The sequence below is a fragment of the Phascolarctos cinereus genome, unplaced genomic scaffold (genome assembly GCF_003287225.1).
Source record: "Phascolarctos cinereus isolate Bilbo 61053 unplaced genomic scaffold, phaCin_HiC Scaffold_4;HRSCAF=312, whole genome shotgun sequence".
In the NCBI taxonomy this organism is placed as follows: Eukaryota; Metazoa; Chordata; class Mammalia; order Diprotodontia; family Phascolarctidae; genus Phascolarctos; species Phascolarctos cinereus.
The window spans coordinates 623386657-623412013 of NW_027555847.1; the positions used below are offsets into that span (position 1 = coordinate 623386657).

Genomic DNA, 25357 nt, shown 5'->3' on the forward strand with positions numbered 1-25357 from the left:
TTCTCTATCCACTGCTCTACCTAATTACTGGTAGGAGTCTACTATAATACTAAAATAGGAATGACGATCTAAATTAGGAAGGCAGCCTTGAGTTAAGAGAAGGGAGGGAGTTTGAGAAATGCTACAGATTGGGAACAGCAGGACTTGGTAACTGGTGATGGATATGGGTGATGATATGGGTGATGAGGATATGGAGGAAGAATTAAGAATGACTTGGAGGTTACAAACTTGGGTACCAAGGGGAAAAAAGAACTAGGAAATTTGGAAGGAAATATAACAAGTTTGGTTCAATAAATACTGAGTTTGAGATGGTGACAGGACTTCCAAGTGGAGGTGTCATCCGCACCTGCTGAAATCCTACTCATCCTTCAAGGTCTAGCTTAATTTAGTTCAGCTAAATTCATTAGACATTTATTAAGCAGCTACTATTGTCAGGATTTTCAGGACAGCTAGGTGGCACAGGTATTGGAGTCAGGAAGACTCATCTTCCTGAGTTCAAATCTGGCCTCAGACTCTTATTATCTGTGTGATCCTTACTAGCAAGTCACTTAACCCTGTTTGCCTCGGTTTCCTCATCTGTAAAATGAGTTGGAGAAGGAAATGGCAGCCACTTCAGTATCTTTGTCAAGAAAACCCCAAATGGGGTCATAACTGAAAGGAAAATTTCAGGAGAGATTCTTAGGTGCTGGGGATGAAAACAAAAAACAAAACAAAAAACAAAACAAAACAAAACAAAACAAAAAAAGCAAAAAACAACAAAAACAAGGGAAAGAAAATGTATACACATGACTACAGTACAAGTTAGAATGTGATAAGTGCATTGGATGAATTAAGTAGAACATGGTAGCAGACTATGGAGGAGATGGTCCCTAACTGAAGGGTGGGAAAAAGCAAAAGTGTGAGGACAGCAGCTTAGGTAAAGTCTTTGCTGACCCCCTGACTAGCCAGAAGTGGTTGGTTTCTTTACTATGCCTCTCTAATACTTTGTACCTCTCTCATGGCATTTCTCTCTGTCTGTGTCTCTTTGTCTGTCTGTCTCTCTGTATTGTATTCATTTCATAGTGGGTAGAGAGAGTACTGGGGCTTGGAGTCAAGAAGGCCTGAGTTAAAATCCTACATCAAACACTTGCCAACTTTGTGACCCTGGGCAAGTCACTTCTCTGGGCCTCTGTTTCTTCGTTGGTAAAATGGGACGATAATAGCACTTACCTGACAGAATTATTGCAGTTATCAAATGGGGTAACATATGTAAAGTACTTTGCAAATCTTAAAGGGCTTCTAAATGCTAGCTTTTATCACTAGTATAAGCTTCTCAAAGACAGGGACTAAATCTTCTACCTCTTTTTATCCCCAGTGTCTCATATGCTGTTGTGCTCACAGTCAATGCTCATTTGTTTTTAATTTGAACCCAAGAGGCTGTTGGAAGTAAACCAAAACTACGCCAACGACTGGTGTTTAACCAATTTTTATTGACTCATTTTTGAATGTTCAGCAGATTCATATGTCTCTCTTAGCTTACAAACTGTGTTCACTCAACTTATGCAATTTTTGGTGAAATGAGGACAATGGAGTTTACAGAATTTCAAAGGTGGAAAGGACTGCAAATATCATGTGGCCCATTTAATGACTGACCAAAAATCCTATATACCTTATACATACATACACACACATATACATACCTACATACCTACATACTTACATATATATGTATACCTTATACCTATAATATACCTTATAAGTGATCATCCAGCTTTGGCTGAAAGATCTCTTTCTGGTGATAGGCTAGCATGCTGCTGCAGTGTAAGCTAGAGTAAATGCCTTAGTAAAAGCACCTTTATATATCACAGATTCGTTAGTCCAAGTACCATGACCCCCAGGCATAAAGTACCTCTTATTCGCACTGCTATCCTTTAACCTGGATAGACTTCAACCATTTTGTAATTTCATAGATTGTCTTCAAGAATTGCTACGGTTAAAAAGTCCATCGCCCTGCAACTAGCCATATACTAACTGGTCCTCTGAAAATAGACACACAGTAGACCAGTAAGCCCAGTCAAACATCGTACTTTTCAAGCTTTGTTGTACCTACCAGAGCTTCCTCTCTTGGGATGGCCACCTTGTCATAAGGAGGCTTCTTAATGAAGTTGTCATAAGGACCTTAACTCACTAACCCCCAACTCAATTGCCCGTGCTTTTACTAAGCACTTGTTTGTTATGTACTGGGAACGCAAAAACAGAAACAGAAAAAAACCATCTCTACCCTCAAAGAGCTTGCATTACCCGGGGTGAGTGGGGGAAATGGATAGAACATATATGCATACGTAAGTGCAATTCACCTTTAAGAAGGAGAAGGCATTAATAGTTAGGGAGATCAGGAAAGACTTCCCGTAGGAGATGGTTACTCTGAGCAGAGCCTTGAAGGAGGCCAAGGATTTTAAGAGGCAGAAGACAGGAGGATATATATTCTAGGCATGGAGAATGGCCTGATGGAATGCTGAGTTCAAGTTTGGGAAACAGTTTAGTGAGAATGTAGAATCCATGAAGTGAAGTAATATGAAAATGTGAAGCTTGGAAAAGTAGGAAGGGCATCATAATGGTCTTCTGCTCTATTTTTCTTGTTTCGAAAAATGTTCTTGAATTTGTTAAGAATGTTGTTATGACATCCACCAACAATTCACCAAGTCATCTTTTGTTTCTAGGGGAGGACTACAGTAAAGAAAAATTGTGCAGATCCTGTGTGGCACGAACAGATCATCTTCAAAGAAATGTTCCCTCCCTTGTGTAGAAGAGTTAAAATCCAGGTGTGGGATGAAGGCAGCATGAATGACGTGGCCTTGGCAACACACTTCATTGAGCTGAAGAAAATCTCTAATGAGCAGGATGGAGATAAAGGTAATCTGAAATGTGGCCAGTTTCATAGTCAAAGAGGGTCCCTCAAACATCATTGATTTAGGGTTTTTTTCTTTGCAAAATGTAAGGTTGAACTCAGGCATAACAAGATTCCTTCTTGCTCCAACATTTTATTTCTCTATAATTAGTAGGAAAATATATAAGAACAAGGAAAAATGTGTATTGTCTACTGACACTAGAAGTTGTTTTAAGGACAAAAATGCTGTTTTGGATATGAAACTGTTTTGAACAGCATAAAAATGATGGTTTGTATACAAGCATCTAACAGCCTGATTCCTTAACAAAAAAAAAAGGGCATAGCCAGCACATCATGCTGACCCACTTGTGCATTCTCTAAGTATTTACTAAGCACTTATTATTTATTATGTGCTGGGAACACAAAAACAGAAACAGAAAAAAAATCTCTACCCTCAAAGAGCTTACATTCTCCTGGGGTAGGGGGGAATGGATAGAACATATACACGTATAAACTGCTGTAAAAGCTGGTGCTGACCATGGCAAACTGTCATTAGTTACTAGCTCAAAGATACCAAGCTTATACTTTCTTGGCTTTCCTAACTTGGAATCATTGTAACACTTCATTCTCACCCTTAATGTCTGGTCTCTGACTCCTGTACATCAAATTCGTTTAGCATTTCTCATCTCTTACTTGCACCATCTTTGCTGATATGGTGAGTCTATGCCTTCCAATTTATTGTTTGAACCTCCTATACTATGACCACAGTTTTTTTCCCCTCTTATTTATGAGACCTCTCCTTTCTCCCCCTTTGAACTCAATCCCTTGTTGGAGCTTCTGCATTCTCCTTCCATATCCCATATCACATCATGCTGTAATTCCCAACTACCTTCTGTCTTCCAGCATCCTGTTAACCCTTGCCTAGCCAATGCTGTCTTTTGATATTTTTGTATTTTTTATTATTATTGGAGACAGGGACTATTTTCCATTTTGGTTTTAAAGTGCTGTGGTGTCAATAGTAATATTTCAGTCCTTGCTGTAATGTTTACATTCCTTCTGGTCCTAGATGGAATTAAAACTTCCCTTTTCTGTAGCCTAAGTATTTCCAAGTAAATGTCACATTGATTTTGAGGCCTGATTAAAAAATCCAACAAAGCACAATAATCAGTAACACCTCAAACTGCAGATAGCATTTTCTAACGCAGGGAAGAGTGGAGAGCTGAGATTAGGGATCTATAAAGTATGCATATGCCTAAGGCGTAATAAGAAATGCTTTACATGGCATTTACAAAATAAATGCATATACGTTAATGCCATTCTTCAAGGCATGCAGGTATTTTGTGATAAGTCAAGTCACATATATTGCAGTGAAGCCTCAGTGCCTCTGAGTGCCAGCATCACTCTAGGGATCGATTTTCAAACTTTGCTCAAGGCACAAATATGTTTAGTAGAAACTCTAAGTTCTTTTGATTTCTTCGTTCCTGGCCTGATGACTGGCGTTGCCATAGGTACATTAGTCCCTCATGAGCCATCAAATAAAGCAGAAATGAGGAAGGAAAAAATATTGCCTCCTATCCTAGCTCATTTGGACTTAGTCCCGTCAGGTTGAGAGGTGAAAATATGAAGTTCCTTAGCTGGTGGGATTCCATTAGATCAACCCATCCTCCCCACCACCCACCTCTTCATTTCCATGCATAATTTATTCATTCCTTTGTTTTTCTCATATGTGTTCCAGAGAAAGAGGTATAACCTGAAGAATACTAATGATAATGAATGGTTATATATTAAAGATAATTAGATATGGTCAGAAATAGAAGTATGTCTTTCTTTAAGAAATCTCAGGAGATGAATTCATAGCCCCCAAATGCTCTATGAGCTGATTCTTTATTTTAAAAAGGATTTGGCATAGAGTTGCTTTAAATGCCAAGCTTATTACATCTAAAACAGGATTTGATTTACATAAATTTGACTTGTGTGGTATGATAGAAAGGATAAAGGTGTGGCTCTTCCACTGTATGATCTAGGGTACTAGGACACAGGTCACTTCACATTTTTGAGGCTAGGTTTCTTTTTCTACAAAGTGAATTGGATGATCTCAAAGACCCTTTCCAGTTTTAACATTCAATTTCATAATTTAGATATGAAAGCAGCATGGCATATTGAATGGCAGGTCAGACCTGGATTCAAGGTTTGCTTGTAGCTGTTTGTCTATGGGCATGTCACTTCACCTATCAGTGACCCAGAAAACTCCAAGTTTTCTAAGCTGTAAATAAGTGACTCCTCTGTAATAGGGGTGGTGATTTCCATACTGGGAGTTCCCTGCACTAATGAAATCATGGCTCAAAGTTGAAAAACAAGCTGTCTATGCAACTTTTCAACAATCTCTTCATTTTCAAAGCAAGGTTCATCTGCACATTCAGATTTGCCATGTGAATAACATGGGCAGCTAGATGGTGCTATGGATAGCGTGGTGGACCTGGAATAAAAAAGATGTGACTTCAAATCTTGTCACAGACAGCTAACTAGCTATGTAACTCTGCACAGGGGTGACTAGGTGGTACAGTATATAGAGTATTGGGCTGAGAATCAGGAAGACTCATTTTCCTGAGTTCAAATATGGCCTCAGACTAGCTGTGTAACCCATGGGCAACTCACTTGACCCTGTTTGCCTCAGTTTCCTCATCTGTAAAATGAGCTGGAGGAGGAAATGGCAAACCACTCGCAGTACCTGTGCCAAGAAAACCCCGCATGGGGTCATGATGAGTCAGACATGACTGAAATGACTCAACAAGAACAAGACTCTGGACAAGTCATTTGACCTCTGTTTGCCTCAGTTTCCTCACACATTAAATGGGGATAATAATGGCATCTTTCTCCCAGGGTTGCTGTGAGGATCAAATGAGATAACACTTGTAAAGCACTTAGCACAGTGCCTGGCATGTAGCAAGTGCTATACAGATGTTAGCTATTATTATTATTTCTTGTTGTTATCGTTATCATCGTCATCATTTTATGGATCTCCCTAGGTTTCCTGCCCACCTTTGGACCTGCTTGGATTAACCTGTATGGCTCTCCCCGGAACCATAGCCTGATGGACGATTACCAGGAACTGAATGAAGGCTTTGGAGAAGGGGTCTCGTTTAGGGGCCGCATCCTGGTGGAAGTTGCTGTGGAAATCCTCTCAGGTGGGGCACAGGAGTCCAAATTTTCAAAGACCCTGAAGAACCTCAAGTTGTCTAAAGACAAGACTCCCAAAGGCTCGGGGAAGGGCCAGATGGACAAAGCTGAGGATGGAAAAACCCACCCGCCTTCAGATAAGACAAATTCAATGGAGGCCGAAGTAGAGTCCTTCGAAGTACCGCCTGAGGTTCGTCAGAATGAGCTTACGGCTCTAGCGTGTGATACTAAGCATGGCGAAGACCAGCCCTGCAAATACTTATGCAAAGTCATGTGGCTGCACATTTTATTTTCCGCATGGAGTATAAATAAGCTCTTTGGAGGCAGGGACTATTTTCCATTTTGGTTTTGTATGTCCAGCACAATGCCTCGCATATGTTGGGGGTTTAATAAGTATTTATTTGATGGATTAGATTAGATCCAACTAGCAATATAGACAGTGATTGAGTCTTCATTCTTCAACGTCAGCCTTCCTCTTCTCTTTCACATATCGACCATCTGCCCTGGTCAAGTTGTCTCAGACTTCCTTCATAGCTAATAGATTCCCATAGAAACTAAACTAAAAGGAAATAGTAAGAGGAATGTGTGTGTGTGTGTGTGTGTGTGTGTGTGTGTGCGTGTGTAAATATTATGTTTTAACTGGCTTATTCCCTGGTTACTGTCAGACTTTTCCTGATTTCTATTAGATTTTGGAGATAATTAAAAGAGGCATTTTTTTTTTTTTGTGGTTAGGCAGTGGGGTTAAGTAACTTGCTCAGGGTCACACAGCTAGTGAGTGTTATGTGTCTGAGGCTGGATTTGAACTCAGGTCCTCCTGAATCCAGGGCCGGTGCTCTATCCACTGTACCACCTAGCTGCCCCAAAAGGGACATTTCTTTTACCATCCTATACAGGATGAGGACTGAGGTTGGAGAGATATACCAAGCAAGAGCAAGCTGGGGATATGAGAAACCAATTTTTTCCCTTTATCCCTCGAAGTTGTGAGAGCAAGTGAATCCTGATTAGAGGTGGGATGAGGAGAGAGATGGTCATCTTACACTTTCCTGTTCTCCACTGAGGCAGTGTGGTACAGTAAATAGCGTGCTGGACTTAAAGTCAGAAAGACCTGGGTTCAAATCCGTCCTCTGACCCCTACTGGCCATGTGATCTCTCTAAGTCTGTTTCCACACCTGTAAAATGAGAATGTGAGACAAGACGGTCTCTAAGATTGCTTCTGACTCTGATTCTATGATTCTACTATGACATACGGAAGGTTGCCTTTTCCCAGGTCAACTGGTACAAAAACAGATTGAAAGGTCAGTGATGGGTAGTCTTGTAAATTGCTGGTCACCATTTTAGCTTAGATACAGTGATTCATAAAATAAACCACATTTCACAGTCTTTCTATAGCAGTTGAAGAGAAACCTCCAAACTATGGCCTCTATCCCTTTGGTTTGATTTCATCTGACCTTCTACTAAACATTGCTTTTGCTGCCTACACAATCTTTCTCTCTATCCACAGTGTCATAATATTTACACACACACACACACACACACACACACACTCCCCTTACTATTTCCTTTTAGTTTAGTTTCTATGGGAATCTATTAGCTATGAAGGAATTCTGAGAGAACTTGGCTAGAACTTGACCTAGCCATAGATGGTACAATAGATAGTGCTGGGGGCAGGTAGGTGGTGCAGTGGGTAGAGCACCGGCCCTGGAGTCAGAAGGACCTGAGTTCAAATCCAGCCTCGGACACATAACACTCACTAGCTATGTGACCCTGGGCAAGTCACTTCACTGCAATTGCCTCACCAAAAAAAAAAAGATAGATAGTGCTAGGTGTGGACTTGGAGTTAGAAAGACCTGAATGTAAATCCTGCCTCAGACACTTACTAGCTGTGTGATTGTGTGACCCTGAGCAAGTCATTTAACCCTTCTCAGCCTCAGTTTCCTCATCTGTACAATGAGAATAATAATAGAACCCATAGTAAATGTTGTTGTGAGGATCAAATGAAATAACAAGCAAAGTACTTTGTAAACCTTAAAGTACTATGTAAATACTATTGTGATTATTATTATTAATGAAAGATATTATCTAGACTTTCCTATTGATTTCACCATTTCTGACAGTTGTCACTATTTAGTTACCCATGTTTGAAACTTCGATATTTTCTCCTTGACTCTTCTCATGCCTTCTTCTCTCATATGGAATTACCAAGTTCTGTTAATTGTCCTTTGAAACCTCTTCCATTCCTGGCCTTTCTCTGTTCCCTCTATAATCCTGTGCTCACCTCATTATTTCCCTATTTTAGTCACCTTCTTATAGGTCTTCCTGTGTCCATTTCCCCCCCTCTAATAGAAATCTCATTCACTTCCAAGGCTTTTGCAAAGAGTTAATTGTATTGCTCATCTGCTCAAAAAATTCTTCAGTGGCTCCCCATGAAAAACAAGGACTCCTTTGCCTTGGACACAAGAATTTCTAGAATCTTGTACTACTCTAGTGTTCAACCTTAATTCCTTATTATTCCCTTACCCATACTCCATGCTGTGTCCGAAATGGTCTATTCTTTCTACCCTTTACTTTGATGTTCAAGAGGCAGCTATATGGTGCGCTCAGCCTCTGAAAGAGTTTAGTTCAATCTGGCCTTAGACACTTCCTAGTTGCATGACATTGGGCAAGTCATTTAACCTATTTCTGCCTTAACTTCCTCATCTGCAAAATGAAGGTAATATTAATACTTACTACATAAGGTGGTTGTGAGGATCAAATGAGGTAATATTTGTAAAGCAATTAGCACAGCACCTATCACATAGTAGGTGATTTAATATGCTTCCTTTCTCCCTCCCCCTCCCTCTCTTCTTTCCTTTTCTTCCTTCCCTCCTTTCTTTCTTCCCCTTTTTTCCTCCTTCTCTTTCCTTCTTTCCCTCCTTTCTCCTTTGTCCTTTTCTTTCCTTTCCTTCCTTCTATCTTCCTTCCTTCTTTCCTTTCTCCCTCCCTTTCTTCTTCTTTTCATTCTTTCTCTCCCTCCTATTCACCCTTCACAGGATTCTGTAAAGTTTCTTTAGCCTAAACCAGGATAGTGGCCATAAGTGGAAAGAAGGGGATGGATGAACAAGATGTAGAGGTAGAATTCATAAGATTGGGTAAGTGGTGTGATGGAGAATAGAGATGAAGATGATACCAAAGTTGCAATCCTGGGCAGCTAGAGAAATACTTTCTTCTGTATGAATGGCTAAGTTGGAAAGAGTGATGACTTAGGGGACAGATAAGGAGTTACATTTGAGCTAGGTTTAGTTGGCCATGCCATCTAGTCTGAAATATCCAACAGATAGTTGGTTATAGGTTACTAGAGGTCATGGAGGGGACTAGGGCTGGATATAGCTTTAGCAGCTAAGTGATGCAATGGATAGAACACTGGCCCTGGAGTCAGGAAGACCTGAGTTCAAATCTAGCCTCAGACATTTTCTAGCTGTGTGACCCTGGGCAAGTCACTTAACCTTGTTTGCCTCAATTTCCTCATCGTTAAGATGAAGGAAATGGAAACCACTCCAGTATCTTTGCCAAAGAAACCCCAAATGGGGTCACAGAGAGTCAGACATGACTGAACAACAACTTACTCTTACCAAGACAATGTTAGACAGTCTTAGTCACCCACAAATTTGTTCTCTTATTTTAAGGATGTCTTGAAATACAATTTTAATTAGGACTAAAACATATCTTCTGGGATGGGATTCAAGTGACCTACTTGGCTGAAACACCCACTAAGGCATCAGGATTTTCCAGAAATGCCCAGAGCTGCTGTGACAACAATTAGGCTCTCCCACCATCAGAGCCAAGAATAAGAAAGCTCTTCTTGGACCTGCAGATGGCTAAAATCAGCTCATACCTAATTTGGGACTTAGTACAAGACTGTAGTCACTGTGGTTGTTGATAAATACTATGCTGACAGATGGGTTCATCTGAAAATGAATCCTAACATTCTCCGGGATTCTGCTAGAGATAGATAGAGGGGCCTTGTCTTTGGGCCGTTATCTCCCGAGACTGTGTTGTTGTTTTTTCAATAGGTCTGGCATCTCCATTCTTATTAGCTTAGATCTGTACCAAGAGAGGCAGCATAATATAGTGTAAAGGGGTTTGGATTTAGAAGCAGGAAGACCTGAATCATGCAGTTAACCATGGCATTACTTAGTCAGGCGCCATCCCAACTCACCTTGCTGTAGCCGACTCCGCAGCATGCATCTGTGATAGCCTTTCTATCTCATCAACTGAAAGTTATGTTTTTCCCCAGAAAGTTTCCTAGGTCATTTTGCCTGGTTATCTCTCACAGCTCCATGATAATGTAGCTTGTATTATGCTTTGTTGCAAATACATTGTATTCCTCAGGAAAATCTAAGCACTCTCTTTCCCTAACCCCTTATCTTCCCTTTCCCTTTCCCTCATTCTCTTCTTCTCCCTTCCCCTCCCTTCCATCCCTCCCTCTGTCCTTCCCAGTGTTTAGGGAGGTGGGAGAGAGAGAAAAAAAATAATGCTAGATAATTGAAAAAAAATTAGTTAAAGAAGAAACCATAGGAAATAAATGCGCCAAAATGAAACATTAGATATGTATATGTGTGTATATATGTATACATGCACACATGCACACACACATACACACAGACACACACACACACACACACACACACATATATATATATATATATATTTTTTTTCCCCTTTAACTGATTTAACTCAGATGAACTTGTACCTTATTTTAAAATAAGGTAAGTAAGCTATTTTAAGGGCAAACCTTAGAAGGTGATAATTAGTTCTTCTATCTATCATAACATGTTTAGATCAGAAATTTTATCTTTCTTTTTAAACCTACCCCTCTTTCTAACTTCCCTGCCTTCAAATTAAACACACATACATGTATACACACACAAGTACACCCAAACATACACACACACATGCATGCATGCATGCATACATGTGCACATGCCTTCACTTAAGTTCTCCCTGCCTGAATTTCCTCCTAGAAAAAATGAGGGGAATTGGACTATTGATCAACAAGGTTCTTTGGCTCTAGTTCCCATGATTCTCTATAGTATTGACTACAACAAATCACACTAATGGGCACTTACTGTGATGCAAAACAGATTAAGAGTCATTTATTCATTCAACAAAAAACATATTGAGATCCTACTGTGTTTAAGGTTCTGTTAGGTGCTGCAGCTTGGTCTTCAGAACTGAAGTTAGGCCTGAAACAATTCAGATCAACAGCTCCATTTGGATCAGTTGTCTGCTCTCACTTTGTGCTAAACATAGGCATAGTAAAATGCCATTATCAACTAATATAATAATTCATCTGTAAGTTATGTAGGATCAATGCTTGAATACTGGAATCAGGTAAAACATTGCTAATCCAGCTTCCTGGAAGAAAAACAAATCCATAAAACAAACAAACAAAAACCCCAAGCCAATATTACTGAATATATGTTATTTCTTCTATAGATTGTACCAGAAAAATATGAAGATTTCCTACTCTTTGGAGCATTTTTTGAAGCTACCATGATTGACAGGAAAATTGGAGACAAACCTATCAGCTTTGAGGTTTCTATAGGTAAGTCTGGCCTAGTTCCTCTTATGACAAAGATTAGTTTAATATAGATAGCCATATGTTACTGAAACCAATAACTCTTCTCTGTAATGGTGTGTGATTAGGTAGAGGAAAATTTTAACTCCACTCTTTAGTAGGAAAATAAAACAAAGACCCCCAAAAAATACTGAAGAAAATAACACCTTAAAAAATAGCCTAACCCAAATGGCAGAAGAGGTCCAAAAAGCCAATGAGGAGAAGAATGCCTAAAAAAGCAAAACTGACCAAATTGAAAAGGAAGTCCAAAAACTTACCGAAGAAAGCACTTCCTTAAAAATTAGAATGGACCAATTGGAAGCTAGTGACTTTATGAGAAATCAAGACACTGTCAAACAAATCCAAAAGAATGAAAAAATAGAAAATAATGTGAAATATCTCATTGGAAAAACAACTGACCTGGAAAATAGATCCAGGAGAGAGAATTTAAAAATTATTGGACTATCTGAAAGCCATGATCAAAAAAAGAGCCTAGACATCATCTTTCAAGAAATTATCAAGGAAAACTGCCCTGATATTTTAGAACAGAAGGCAAAATAGAAATGGAAAGAATCCACTGATCACCTCTGGAAAAAGATCCTCAAAGGAAGACTCCTAGGAATATTGTAGCCAAATTCCAGAGTTCCCAGGTCAAGGAGAAAAAACATTGCAAGCAGCCAGAAAGAAACAATTCAAGTATTGTGGAAACACAGTCAGGATAATACAAGATTTAGCAGCTTCTATATTAAGTGACCACAAGGCTTGAAACATGATATTCTGGAGGGCAAAGGAGATAGGATTACAACCAAGAATCATTTACCCAGCAAAACTGAGTATAATCCTTCAGAGGAAAAAAATGGTTATTCAGTGAAATAGGGGACTTTCAAGCATTCTTAATGAAAAGACCAGAGCTGAATAGAAAATTTGACTTTCAAATACAAGACTCAAGCAGAACATGAAGAGGTAAACAGGAAAGAGAAATCATAAGAGACGTATTAAGGTTGAACTGTTTATATTCCTGCATGGAAAGATGATGTAATTCATGAGACCTTTTTCAGGATTAGGGTAATTTGAGGGAAAAAAATTATATGTATGTATATAGATAGATAGATAGATAGAGGGCACAAGGTGAGTTGAAGATGAAGAGGTGATATCTGGAGAATAAAATTAAGGGATGAGAGAGGATTATACTGGGAGAAGGGGAAAGGGAGAGGTAGAATAGGGTGAATTATCTCACATGAAACAGACAAGAAAAGGCTTTTACGGTGGAGGGGAAATGGGAGAAGGTGAGAGGGAATGATTGAATCTTATTCTCATAGGATTTGGCTTAAGGAAGGAATAACATACACACTCAATTGGGTATGGAAATCCATCTTACCCTAGGGGAAAATTGGCGGGGGGGAAGGGGCAAGAGAGCAGGGAGATGATAGAGGGGAACGCAGATTGGGGGAGGGAGTAATCAGAAGCAAACACTTCTGGGGAGGGACAGGGTCAAAAGAGAGACTAGAATAAATGGGGGATGGGATAGGATGAAGAGAAATATACTTAGTTTTTCACAACATGACTGCTATGGAGGTGTTCTGCATGACTGCAGATGGATAACGTGTATCAAGTTGCTTGCCTTTTCAATGAGGGCGGTTCGGGAGGGAGGAAGGGAGAAATTTGGAACCCAACAAAACCCAAAGTTTTAAAAACACCTATTAAAAAAATTGTTTTCACATGCAACTGGGAAATAAGAAATACTGGAAATGGGGTATAGAAATCTATCCTGCCCGATAGGAAAATAGAAGGTGAAGGGGATAAGAGAAGGGGGGAGAGATAGAAGGGAGGGCATATTAGAGGAAGGGGTATGCAGAATGCATGCCATCTTGGAGTGGGGGGAGGGATCAGATGGGTAGAAAATTTGGAACTCAAAATCTTATGGAAGTGAATGTTGAAAGCTAAAAATAAATAAATTTAGAAAAGAAAAGAAAAAAGAAAGAAAAAGAAAGAAACTTAGAACCTCTAAAAATCAGTTTGTTCTTAGAGGAAGGTATTTTTTGCACACTTGATTAATAAAGTTAAAAAAAAAAAGAAAACAAAATATCATTTCATGAACTTCTTGCCAGAGTAAGCTCCTTTATTTTGGCCTATCATTTCTGAGATGGGATTTTAGACCAAAGACAGATTAGGAGATGGCTTTCTTCACATAGACTTAGTGGAATTTTGCTTAGTCATTCTGAAGCTTCAAGGCTTAATTCGTTTCAAGGCAAATTTTGTGCCGGGCATTGTCTAGGTGCCAGGAATAGAAAAAGACAAAAAGGAAATAGAAAGCCAGCAGTATATACCATATATAGTCAATTGAAAGAGATGCTACCTGGCCTCAAGGAGCTTACTATCTACAGGGGGTGATTTTAACCTTACAATCTCAATTATTTTGCGCAGCCAATATAGCTTGGAGACTTCAGATTGATGCCCATTCTTGATATTTATGGGAGAAAACTCAAAACTTGTTCCTTTCCTGCATTTCATCAACCAGTTATCTTAAATCTGGACAATTATAGAGAACATTGACCTTGCTGCCTCTCCTGTTCTTAATTTCCTTTTTAAAGGTAACTTTGGAAATCTGATTGATGGAGGTTCTCACCGTAGGAGTAAGAGGAAATCTTCAGAAACATCAGAAGAGGAGAATGTGCCTCTGCTTCAGGAAGGCAGGGCTGACTCTGCCCATGGCATTGCCATCCCTTCCATGTCCACCACACAACCTGAGAAGCCCCTGGTGACAGAAGGGAACAGGTGGGGAGTGTCAGCCTTGATGATTAGTCTATGCTTCTGGGTCAGGCTCCAGGCCTTCCACTGCAGCAGTGTGATTTGACAGTTCCCTCATGCCACCAGACACAGCCCAGTGTTCCGAGAATGAGTTAATCTACGAGTATTCTCTACTTTAATAGCTTACCAAAAGCTCATTGAGTGGAAACAGGCAGGCAGCACATTTAAAGGTGTAATCATAATGACTAATGTAATGATACTGTTCACTTACGGAGCCTTTTCATTCAGGCATTTCAAAGGCTAACAAGACCCTAAGTAGATTCACAGAATCACAGGACTAGGAAATCTTTAGGGCTTCTTCCAGCTCCAAGAATCTGTGAACTTGTGATTTTAACTTTTAAGCTAGAAGGGACCTTAGAGATCATCTAATGAGAACATAGATAGATAGAAAGACAGATATAGGCATAAATAGGTATGTATAATATATACACATGTATGTATTATACATATCTTTTTAAATATTAAGGTGTTTTATTCATGCCAGTTATTATTATTATTATTATTATCTAGTCAGAATTTTTCATTTGAGAGAAGAAAAATGAGACCCCAAGAGGTCTGATCCAATCTAATCCAGTCCAATGAACATTTATTTAGTGTCTAATATGTTCAAAGCACTGGAGATACAAAGACAAAACCAGAAGATGGTCTCTACCCTCAAGAAGCCTATGTTCTCTGGAGAAAACTACAACATATAATTAGATGTGTATTTGCATGATAATTTGAGGAAGGAGGAGGCACTAGCAACTAGGGGCATTAGGAAAGACTTCAAAAAAAAATTAATTGTCCCCTGGATTGAGCCTTCAAGGAAACTGGTGTGTGGGACAGCTATCCTTATTTCCAATAAATTCAGAGGCTTCTCCAGGTAGAAGGCAGAAAGGAATTTTTATTGCACAAGAAAGGGAGACCCGCACTGAAAAACCTCTCAGTGTCAGGGCGTGCCGAACATAGATACAGCAGGTTTTTTTATAGGTCCCTATCGCAACTCCCCTCCCTAACCTCCTTCCTCTTAGACCATAGTTACAGGCCTTGAGGGTACATTCTAGATGCGATAAAATCTTCTCGGGGACAGTAGCAGATAAGCAGATGTGGTTATCTTGCAATGTCCTTATTCTACAAACCCCTGTGAAATTCCTGAGTTCCTTTGTTTCTGTCCCATGGACAACCATTTGTTTTCACAGTTAGATATAACATCTTATATCTTATGAGTTTAGGTTTCATGGGAGGTCTTCACTACATTCCATTCACTGGGGCTAAATAAAATGGTTTGAAAGAAAGAGGAAAAGAATTTTAAGGAGGAAAATTTGATTAATTTGAAGTTTGATTAAATATTTGTAAGAATTTCTTCATTCTGATAAATCTGGAAAAGACTTTAGACTGGAGGCATATTTATTTCTTAATTATTTCAATTGCAGAACTTGATGTTTCTACGAATGACCCAGGTCCATTCTCCATCCCTGCCCCTTTCCTACTATATGCTCAGGTGTTGGAGATACAAAGGCAAAACTGAAATATACCTTTCCCTCAAGAAGCTTACATTCTATTTGGTAAACAACATATACATTCATATATGTAGATAGAAAATGCAGAGTATCCCAAAAGTCTTAGTGCAGTTTTAAGCTTTAATTGCTTGGAGCCTACATGAAGCCTTTCCTAAGCAATTAAAGCTTAAAACTGTAAGATTTTTGGGACACCCTATATATGCAAGGTACATTTTTCAGGGGAGAGTGCTAATAGCTCAGGGAATCAAGAAAGGTTTCATGTAGAAGGTAGAGCTTGAGCAGAGTTTTGAAGGAAATAACAGATTCTAAGAGGCAAAGGTGAGGAGGGATTGCACTCTAAAATACTTTCATGGTGCAAAGGACCTACATAAGCTGTGGGGGCATTTTCTCACTTTCTTGACTCATAATCTCTACCTAGAAATTTAGGGAAATTGTCACAATTCCCCTCCCTCCACCACTATTGTGAGACTGACTTTCTATTTTCAAGAGTGCAGGTAATTCACACCAAAGAAGACAGCATATTTTAAAGGAGGGAAATGAAACAGAGCCCCTAGAATGAGTGATCATTGGTACCCAAAAAATAAAGATTTATTAAGCATCTATTATATGCCAGTCACTGTGGCAAATTCTAGGCCTACAAAGAAAGACAAAAGATAATCCCTGCTCTCAAGGAGTTCAAGGGGAGACAATATGAAAACAACTATGTAGGAAGGAGCTATACATTGATAAATTGGAGATAATCAGCAGAGGGAAGGCGCTAGAATTAAGGAGGATTGAAACTCGCTTATAATTTAGAAAAAGAGGGGGCTCCTCTGGTAGTTTTCCTACCAAAGCCTACTTTGATCTACTATTCTTTGCTATCCCAGGGGAACAGAAGACGGGGTGTTGGTCCTTTAACTTTATCATTGCCCCATGTATGCACAGTCAGCCAACCCACTAGTTTCTCAGTCAAGTGAGAGTGAACTTTTCAAGTCCTGTTATTTTCAAATTCATTTCTTTCATACAACATGAAGGCCAACCTCCTGAGTTATCCTCTCCCCCTTGGTTGCCACCATAGTGCCCTTGTAGATCTCTCCTTTTTTCTTTTCTAATTTTCTCTACTTTCCATCTCCATGTATTACCACATATCTTGAGACAGAAATCCTATCCTTCCCAGTTACTGAAACCAGAAAAGGGGAAACCATCCCAGCACTGGCTGTTGAATAATCCAAAGAAATATTAGAACCCAGTGAAATCCCCTTGGGAATTTATTTAATCACAGGAATCTCAGGGTAATCATTTTAACTGAGATAGCACAAAGATAGCGGTTTGGTCCCAGACCTTTTCTCCTTCTGATGAAATAACAAACATCAATTTCTGCCAAGAATCTATTTGGCTCCTCTTACAATAGATCAGGTATCTGTTGGGCTATTATCCTGTAGAACAGACTGCAGGGGCTTCTTTGCTAATTTTATTGTTTCCCTTGGAAGGAATTTGTGCTGGAGAAAACCTGAAGACCCTTCCAAGATGAAATTTGTTCTTCAGCTTTCCAAAACAGAGGGAAAAAGGATGAGTCTCCTAATGAATGTACCATTCACATTTACTAATTCATGTTTCCCATTCCTACCATCCTACTAATTCACATTCTTTGAGTTCAGTTCTAATTGTTTTTCTGGCCTGCCATGCTGCTTTCTTCTCTTCACTAGACTCTTCTCTGTGTGTCTCTGGGGTTCATGCCCCAGGAAGAGGGATATCGTCTTCCCCTTTCTCCAGCTGTCTTAGAAGGGTAGATCAAACAGGGACCTTAGAGATCACTTAATCCAATGTCCACATTTTACTGAGGAGGGGCCAGAGTCTCAGAGAGGAGAAATGATTTGTCCAGCAGAACTTGGACCAGAATCTATGTCTTCTAACTCAAGTCAGCATTCTTTCTACTGTATTGTGTTCCCCTCAGACATTTCCTTTAGGGTCCAGTTAAATATTAAACTCTTGAAAAAAAAGCCTTTCCTGACTCACATTATTCCACCTGGATCACATGCCTTCTTCCAGCACTTCTGTTGATGATTCATGCCAGGCTTGATACGGAAAAGTATAATATAGAGGAAATACCACTGGATTTAGAATCAGGAATGAAGATATAGCAAGGGGAAGGAAGTGTGATCTTTGTCCCAGGATGCCAAAATGCAGAGAGTATTGACAGCATTTATACTCCCTTAGCAATGGAGAAGCAATTGAGTTTAGGACTCAGTGAGGATAATTAATTTTTATTTATTTATTTATTTTGGGAGGTAATCGGGGTTAAGTGACTTGCTCAAGGTCACACAGCTAGTAAGTGTCTCATGCTCTATTTGAACTCAGGTCCTCCTGACTCCAGGCCCAGTACTCTATCTGCTGTGCCGCCTAGGTGCCCCCAAAATAATTCATTTTCAAAGGAACTTATCAGATGATGAGCGCTCTTTCTCTCTCCACCTGTGATAGTAGAGTAGTCTTACTGTGTTCCAAGTGTCTATTGATCATCCACCTCAACTGAATTTACCTTTTTAAAAAATTAATTTGACAGTACTTATGTTTCTTGCAAATTCGAGTCTTAGCCCCCCCCCCCACCAAAATGCTAGTAACTACTTGGCTTCATATCCTAGAATCATCACTTACCAGCTGTATGACCTTGGATGAGTTATTTTTATCTGTTTGAGCCTGTTTCTGTCTTTATAGAATGAAGATCATAATACCTGCCCTACCTAACTCACAGGCTTGGTATGAGGATTAAAAGGATTAAATGTGATAATGCCTGTAAGGACTTTGTGACCCTTAATGCATTATAAAAAGTCATCTATAATTATTGGAGTTGTTATTCTTTTTGCCTCCTGAATGTTACTTATTAATTTCACACTCCTCTATCCCCATTCAATGTCCAAAGAATGAGCACTCCATCTATTGTTCTTGGACAAATCCCTGAAAGTAGAAGGCATGTAGCTTTTTGTTGTTTTTGTTCAGTCATTTTCAGTTGTGTCCAACTCTTTGTGACCCCATTTGGAGTTTTCTTGGCAAAAGATACTGGAGTGGTTTGCCATTTCTTTCTCCAGCTCATTTTACAGATGAAGAAACTGAGGCAAACAGTGGTAAGTGACTTGCCAGGGGCCACATAGCTAGTAAGTGTCTGAGGCTGGATTTGAACTCAGGTCTTCCTGACTCCAGGTCTGGCCCTCTATCTAGTATGTCACTTAGCTGCCCATGACAAGTAGCTAAATTGTTTTGATAAGAGCAATTCAATGTTGAATCTTTAAGGACAGATTTTGTTTTATTTTGTCTTTGTATCTCTAGTTCCTAGCACACAGGAGGCACTTGATACGTGCTTACTGAATCAAAAACCAAAATTTTATAAGCATTTTAAGATTTACAAAGCAATTTACATTTGTTATCTTACTTGAGTCTCGTCAGGCAAATAATACAGGTATTACTATCCCCATTTTAAGGATGAGAACACTGAGGCTCAAAGAGATGAAACTACATTCCCAGACTCACAATAATTATTCAGTGTCACAGACGGTATATGAACCCAGGCTTCTTCTGACCCCAGGTCCAACGTTCTTTCTATTATGATACTTTTCTTTTCTGAATCCTGCTCATTCTTAACCAGCTACAATGTGCAATGTCTTTCACAGGAATTATCATTACTTGCCATTTGAGGCCAAGAAGCCATGTGTCTACTTCATGAGCTCATGGGGAGATCAGACCTTCAGGCTCTATTGGTCCAATATGCTGGAAAAAATGGCTGACAGCCTAGTAAGTGCTTTTGATGGGGTGAGGTCTTTAAAATGAGTGAAGAACCAGGGGGACAGGAAACATTTTTCAGCTACCCAGAAGAGAGTCTTGGCTTGAGTTTCACCAAACATTTACTGAGATTGCACATTTTGGCAGAGTTCCTCTTTATTCCACCCACCCTCAGCCCCCTCCCCCTTGCTCCAATCCTTCAACTTAATCTAGGAACAAGAAATTTCTTTTATGAAATGTAAAATTTCCTCCAAGATTGAGGGCTCTAGATCTGTGGGCTACAGTTTAAAGAACTGAGCTCTTTTGACACAAGGCCAACTCCAAGATCACTCTAAGACATGGAGTCTTTCTTTGACATCTTCAGCCTCTACTTTCTGTTACTTACCTCAACTTAATATTCAGTTGTGAAGCAGTATTTTACCATGAAATAGTAATTTTTATCAATATGCTCCCTGTCTATACATATTTGGACTTTCATTCCTCATTTTCTAATGAAAGGCTTTGTCTCTTTTAAATAGAATTTCAGGCATCAGTAAACAGATGGGGCAGAGGGGCCTTTTCCTTCTGTTAAATTATGCCTAGCTACTTGGCAGATGGCTTCATCTATGTGTAAGGCTAGTTCTTCTATTTTGGGCAAATATGTTTCTAAGAGTACTGATTCAATTACATTTAAATATTTATTGTTGTTGGTGTTGGTCTGTCATTTTTCAGTCATGTCCAACTCTTTGTGACCCCATTTGGGGTTTTCTTGGCAAAGATACTGGAGTAGTTCGTCATTTCCTTCTTCAGCTCACTTTACAGATGAGGAAACTGAGATAAAAAGGTGAAATAGCTTGCCTACAGTAGCACAGTTAGTAAGTGTCTGAGTCTAGATTTGAACTGAGGAAGAGGAGTCTTTGTGATTCCAGGTTTGATATTCTAATGACCTAGAGCAATCCTTTTATTCTCTTCCTGACTCCAGGCCTGGCTCTATCCACTGTGCCACCTAGCTGCTCTATTTATACTTATTACACATTGTGTATTCAGCATGGTACTAGCTTGGGGAAATACAGAGTTTAAATAGGACAAGGTCCCTTCCCTCATGGAGCTTTCATTCTTGAAGGAAAATATAGCAGCAACTAGGGGCAGATAAGTGGTACAGTGGATAGAAAACAGGGATTGCAATCAGAAGACGAATTCAAATCTTATCTCAGATACTTAATTAGTTGTGTGACTCCAGGTAAGACACTTGATCTCTTTTTGCCTTAGTTTCTTCATCTGTAAGGTAGGGATTATAATAGCAACTACCTTGAAGGGTCATTTTGAAATCAAATGAGTTAACACACACAAAGTGCTTGATAAACCTTAAAGCTCTATAAAAAATGCTAGCAATTAAATATATATTAATTATACATATACACATGTGCACACATATACTATATGTGTGTGTGTGTATACATATATAATGTATATATATATGTGTGTGTGTGTGTGTGTGTGTATATATATACACACACATAGTATATATCATACCAAATCTTCCATAAGTACAGGGAAGTAAAACGATATATTACAAAGAGAACCTGGGGTTTAACTCCCAATTCTGCTGGTCACTACCTGTGTGATTGTTGGTAAGTCATTGAAATTCTCTGAACTTCAGTTTCCTCTTTAAAAAATGAGGAAATTGGATAGCTCAAATTTTCTGATTCCTCCTAGTGTATTTTCCTAGTTCGTAAGTAAGAACTGAAGCTATGATGTCAGAAGAATTCAGCAAGGGAGAAAATGTAGGGAGAAAAGAGCTCCCAGGACAAAACTTGAGGAGAAGCCAGCCTTGGGGATGGGGTCATGGGGAGAGAGGGTGGGTAGGAGATAAATAACGATCCAACAAAAGAGACTGAGAATAAATGATCAGGCAGGATCTGAGAACCAGCCTACCAACCAATCAATAAACATGTATTGAGCACCTATGGAAAAGAGTCATAGAAGCCAGGGGAAGAATATGGTAGGGTGGTAGTCAATAGTATCAAAAGCTTCAGAAATTAAAAAAAAAAAAGAAGAGGACTAAGAAAAGAGGACCGAATTTTGAAATAAAGCAATCTTTGCAATTTTTGGAGAATGCAGTTTTAGTGGAGTATTAAAGTTAAGAAGTGAAGGAGTAGCAATTGTGAGTATAGATGACTTTTTCTAGGAGCCCGGTAATTAAAGGAAGGGGAGATATAGGAAGATAGCTTGAGGGGATGGGAGGGTTAAGTGAAGGCTTTTTAAGGTTGGGGAAGGTTCCAGCAAGTTTGTAGAAGGAATGAACTATGTATGGCCTGGAAGTGCCTGGAAGAAACAGGACAGGTTTGGATCAAATTGGACTTCTATTTGCGTCCCCAATGCCTAGCACAGGGTCTGGTCCTTATGGTGCATAATAAGTGTTGTATGCTAATTGAGTAATTAATTAATTAATATCTAGTGCAGGACAGCCCCAGGTATAAAAAGCCTGGGGAACGTCCCTCTCCAACTTGGTATCTCATAAAATTAGACAAATGCAACATAAGTGATCATAGCAGGTGACAGGTAAGACCTATCTGAAGCAACTCATGAGTTTTTCCTTTGCTTTTCGTTTTCAGGAAGAAAGTATAGAAGAAGTCAAAGAACTGATCAAAGTTTCAGAGGAGGAGTCAGAAGAGAAAATAAAGGCTGCTCTCAACTACTTTATCAGTCAAAGCAGGTACTTAAGAGAAGTGTCCCTATTTAATTAATTGGAAATTACAGAGCAGGTTGGGGGGCAGGGAGATGAAAACAAAATAAAACCTCTTCTGAGAAATGTGTTTTAAATTACCTGGAGAAACTGGCTAACTATGCAGTCAAAGTTGCAACTTGACAATTTTAAATTCCTCATCACTCTATAGATTTTTTTTTTTACAGTGCAACAAGATAGTAACAAAATTTCTTTCTTTATGTTTCCTTCTGCACTTTTTTAGTTATTCTGCATGTTTTCTTTTTATTAATTTATTTTTTATTTATTTATTTTTAAAGCACAGAGATTTTTAAAATTCTTTTTCAAGTCCAAATTTCCTCCCTTCTCTCTCCTCTCATTCTTGAAGGCAAGAAAAATAAAATCTATTACAAGTATTATAGTCATGCAAAGTAAATTTCCATATTAACCATGTTCAGAAAAAAAAGGCAAGAAAGAGAAAAAAATGCTTCAATCTGCACTCTGAGTCATCAGTTACCTCCTTGTTCTTAAACAATTGAAGCAAAAGTTAAACCTCATAGACCTTTCTCAAACAAACTTTAGTAAATTCAATGATTCTTATCCATGGGAGTGCTTCCCTCCACTGATATACAGACTTTTCTTTAACCTTCTCTTTTTTTCTTGATAACTTTTATTTTAGCAAAACAGTATCATTATTTTCTAATACCTCCTTTTCCTCTCCTCCGATCTATCCTCCAGCCTAAGCAGGCTCTTCCCACCACAAAGAAAAACAGCTAAGCAAAGGCAATAGGGTAGCTGTATATGATAGCATTTGCAGCATTCTGAATCCAGAGCCTCCACCTCTCCCAGAAAATGGAGAAATACAATTCTTTATCTCTTTTCCAGGGCTAAGATTAGTCATTAATAGCTAACACACACACACATACACACACACACACACACACACACGTATGTATATGTATATATTTGTATATGTACATGTATATATATGTGTGTATGTGTGTGTGTGTGTGCGCGTGTGTATGTATGTATATGTGAGGGGGCACTTCAAAGTTTGTGAAGCACTTTACATAGATGATCTCATTTGAGCTCCAAATAGCCTGCGAGGTATACCAATCTTATGGATAAGTTCTGTAAAACATTAAGCTCCTCCACCTATTCACCTCCCATGATCTACTCTTTCACCCCATCTCACTTACACACAAAGATGGTCAGACTTGGATCTTGCTATCACCCACAAATGTACCATCTCTATGTTCAAGAGTTCTGAAATCCCCTTATCTGACCATAATCTATTGGCCTTCCACCACTCTTTCTGCCTTCCCAAACCAAGCCCTTGTTTGTCCCTCCAAACCCTCCTTGATCTGTCAGCTCTCTCAAGCCATTGCCCCGGCACAAAGCACTCTTGTCTCTTTTCTTCTTCATGACCATCTGGTGAACAAGTTTAACTTTACAGTGTCCTCTTCTCTCGAGTCTTCCAAATCCTCAAAACAAAACAAAACAAAATCATTTTGCCAATTATGGCTTGGACCACTTTCAATACCCACTGCCTTTGTTACTATACATATGTTGCTGAACAGAGGTAGAGAAAAATCACATCACCATTTTGACAGGATCTACCACAGATTTATGTTACATAACCTCAAGTGGGTCTTCACTGCCACCAGGCTATCCTACTCTACCTCCCTTATCAGTTCACTACCCCACTTTCCACATCGGCTCTTCCAAATCTTTTCACCCCTTTTCAAAGCTCTCATGGCTCTCCCTCTGCTCTCTCAGCTGAGGACCTTGCCTCATATTTTACAGAAAAAAAATTGAAGCCATTTGCCATTAGCTCCCTCCTTTCTCTTCTTCCTCATATCATATCACCCTGCCTTCTGCCACTATTTCTTCCTTCACTCCATCTCACATGAAGAGGCGGATCCTTTCCTTGCCAAGGCAAACCTTTCTTCTTGCACAAGTGATCCTATCTGGTATTCTCCAATAAACTTCTCTCTCTGTCATCCTCACTCTCTTTCTTAGCTTTATCTTTCCCAGTCTACTAGTTTCTTCTCTATTGCCTACAAATATGCTAAAATCTTCTCCATCTCAAAAAACTCCTCATCTGATCCATCCATCCCCACTATCTTCCTATATCTCTTCTCCATTTGTGGCAAAACTCCTTGAGAAGGCTGTCTACAATAGAAACTTTTACTTCCTCTCTTCTTAACCCTTTACAATCCAGCTTCTGACCTCATATTTCCACTGAAACCACTCTCTTTAAAGTTACCAATGATTTCTTAATTGACAAATCCAATGGCCTTTTCTCAATTTTCATCCTTCTTGACCTCTCTGCAGCCTTCGGCACTGTTGATCACCTTTTTCTCTTTGATATTCTCTTCTCTTTAGGTTTACAGAACACCACTAGTTCCTGGACTGTTCCTTCTCAGTCTCCTTTGCTGGATCCTCATCCACACCACATGTGCTAACCATAGGTGTCCCACAGGGTTCTGTCCTAGGACCTCTTCTCTTTTCCTTCTATCTTACTTGGTGATCTCATCAGCTATCATGGATTTAATTATCATCTCTGTGCTGCTGATTTTTAAAACTACCATTCTTGCTCCAATCTCTTTGCTGACTTCTCATCTCCAACTTTCTTTTAGACATCTTGAACTGGATATCTAGTAGATAGCTTAAACTCCACATGTCCAAAACTGAACTTACTATCTTTTCCCCCTAAAACTTCCTGTCACCTCCCAAACTTCTCTATTACTGTTGAGGGCAATACCATCCTCCCAGTCCCCCAGGCTCACAACCTAGGACTCATCCTGGATTCTTCACTACCTCTCAACAACCCCCCCCCATATCCAAGCTGTTGTGAAGACCTATTAATATCATCTTTGCAATTTCTTGAATTTACCCCTTTCTTTCCTCTGACACTGATGCCCTCTGGTATGGACCCTCATCACCTCATGCTTGAAGTATTGCAATACCACACT

At 39.3% G+C, this 25357-nt stretch overlaps 1 protein-coding gene across 1 annotated transcript in view; it reads left to right on the plus strand.

Moving 5' to 3' along the window:
• Window positions 1-25357, plus strand: part of FER1L6 (fer-1 like family member 6) — a 198648-nt gene that overhangs the window by 34082 nt on the left and 139209 nt on the right. Inside the window, 6 exon segments of the mRNA XM_078151798.1 lie at window positions 2700-2892; window positions 5893-6233; window positions 11519-11627; window positions 14231-14414; window positions 19588-19708; window positions 22291-22391. Of these exon segments, the coding sequence (XP_078007924.1) occupies window positions 2700-2892; window positions 5893-6233; window positions 11519-11627; window positions 14231-14414; window positions 19588-19708; window positions 22291-22391 (1049 nt within the window).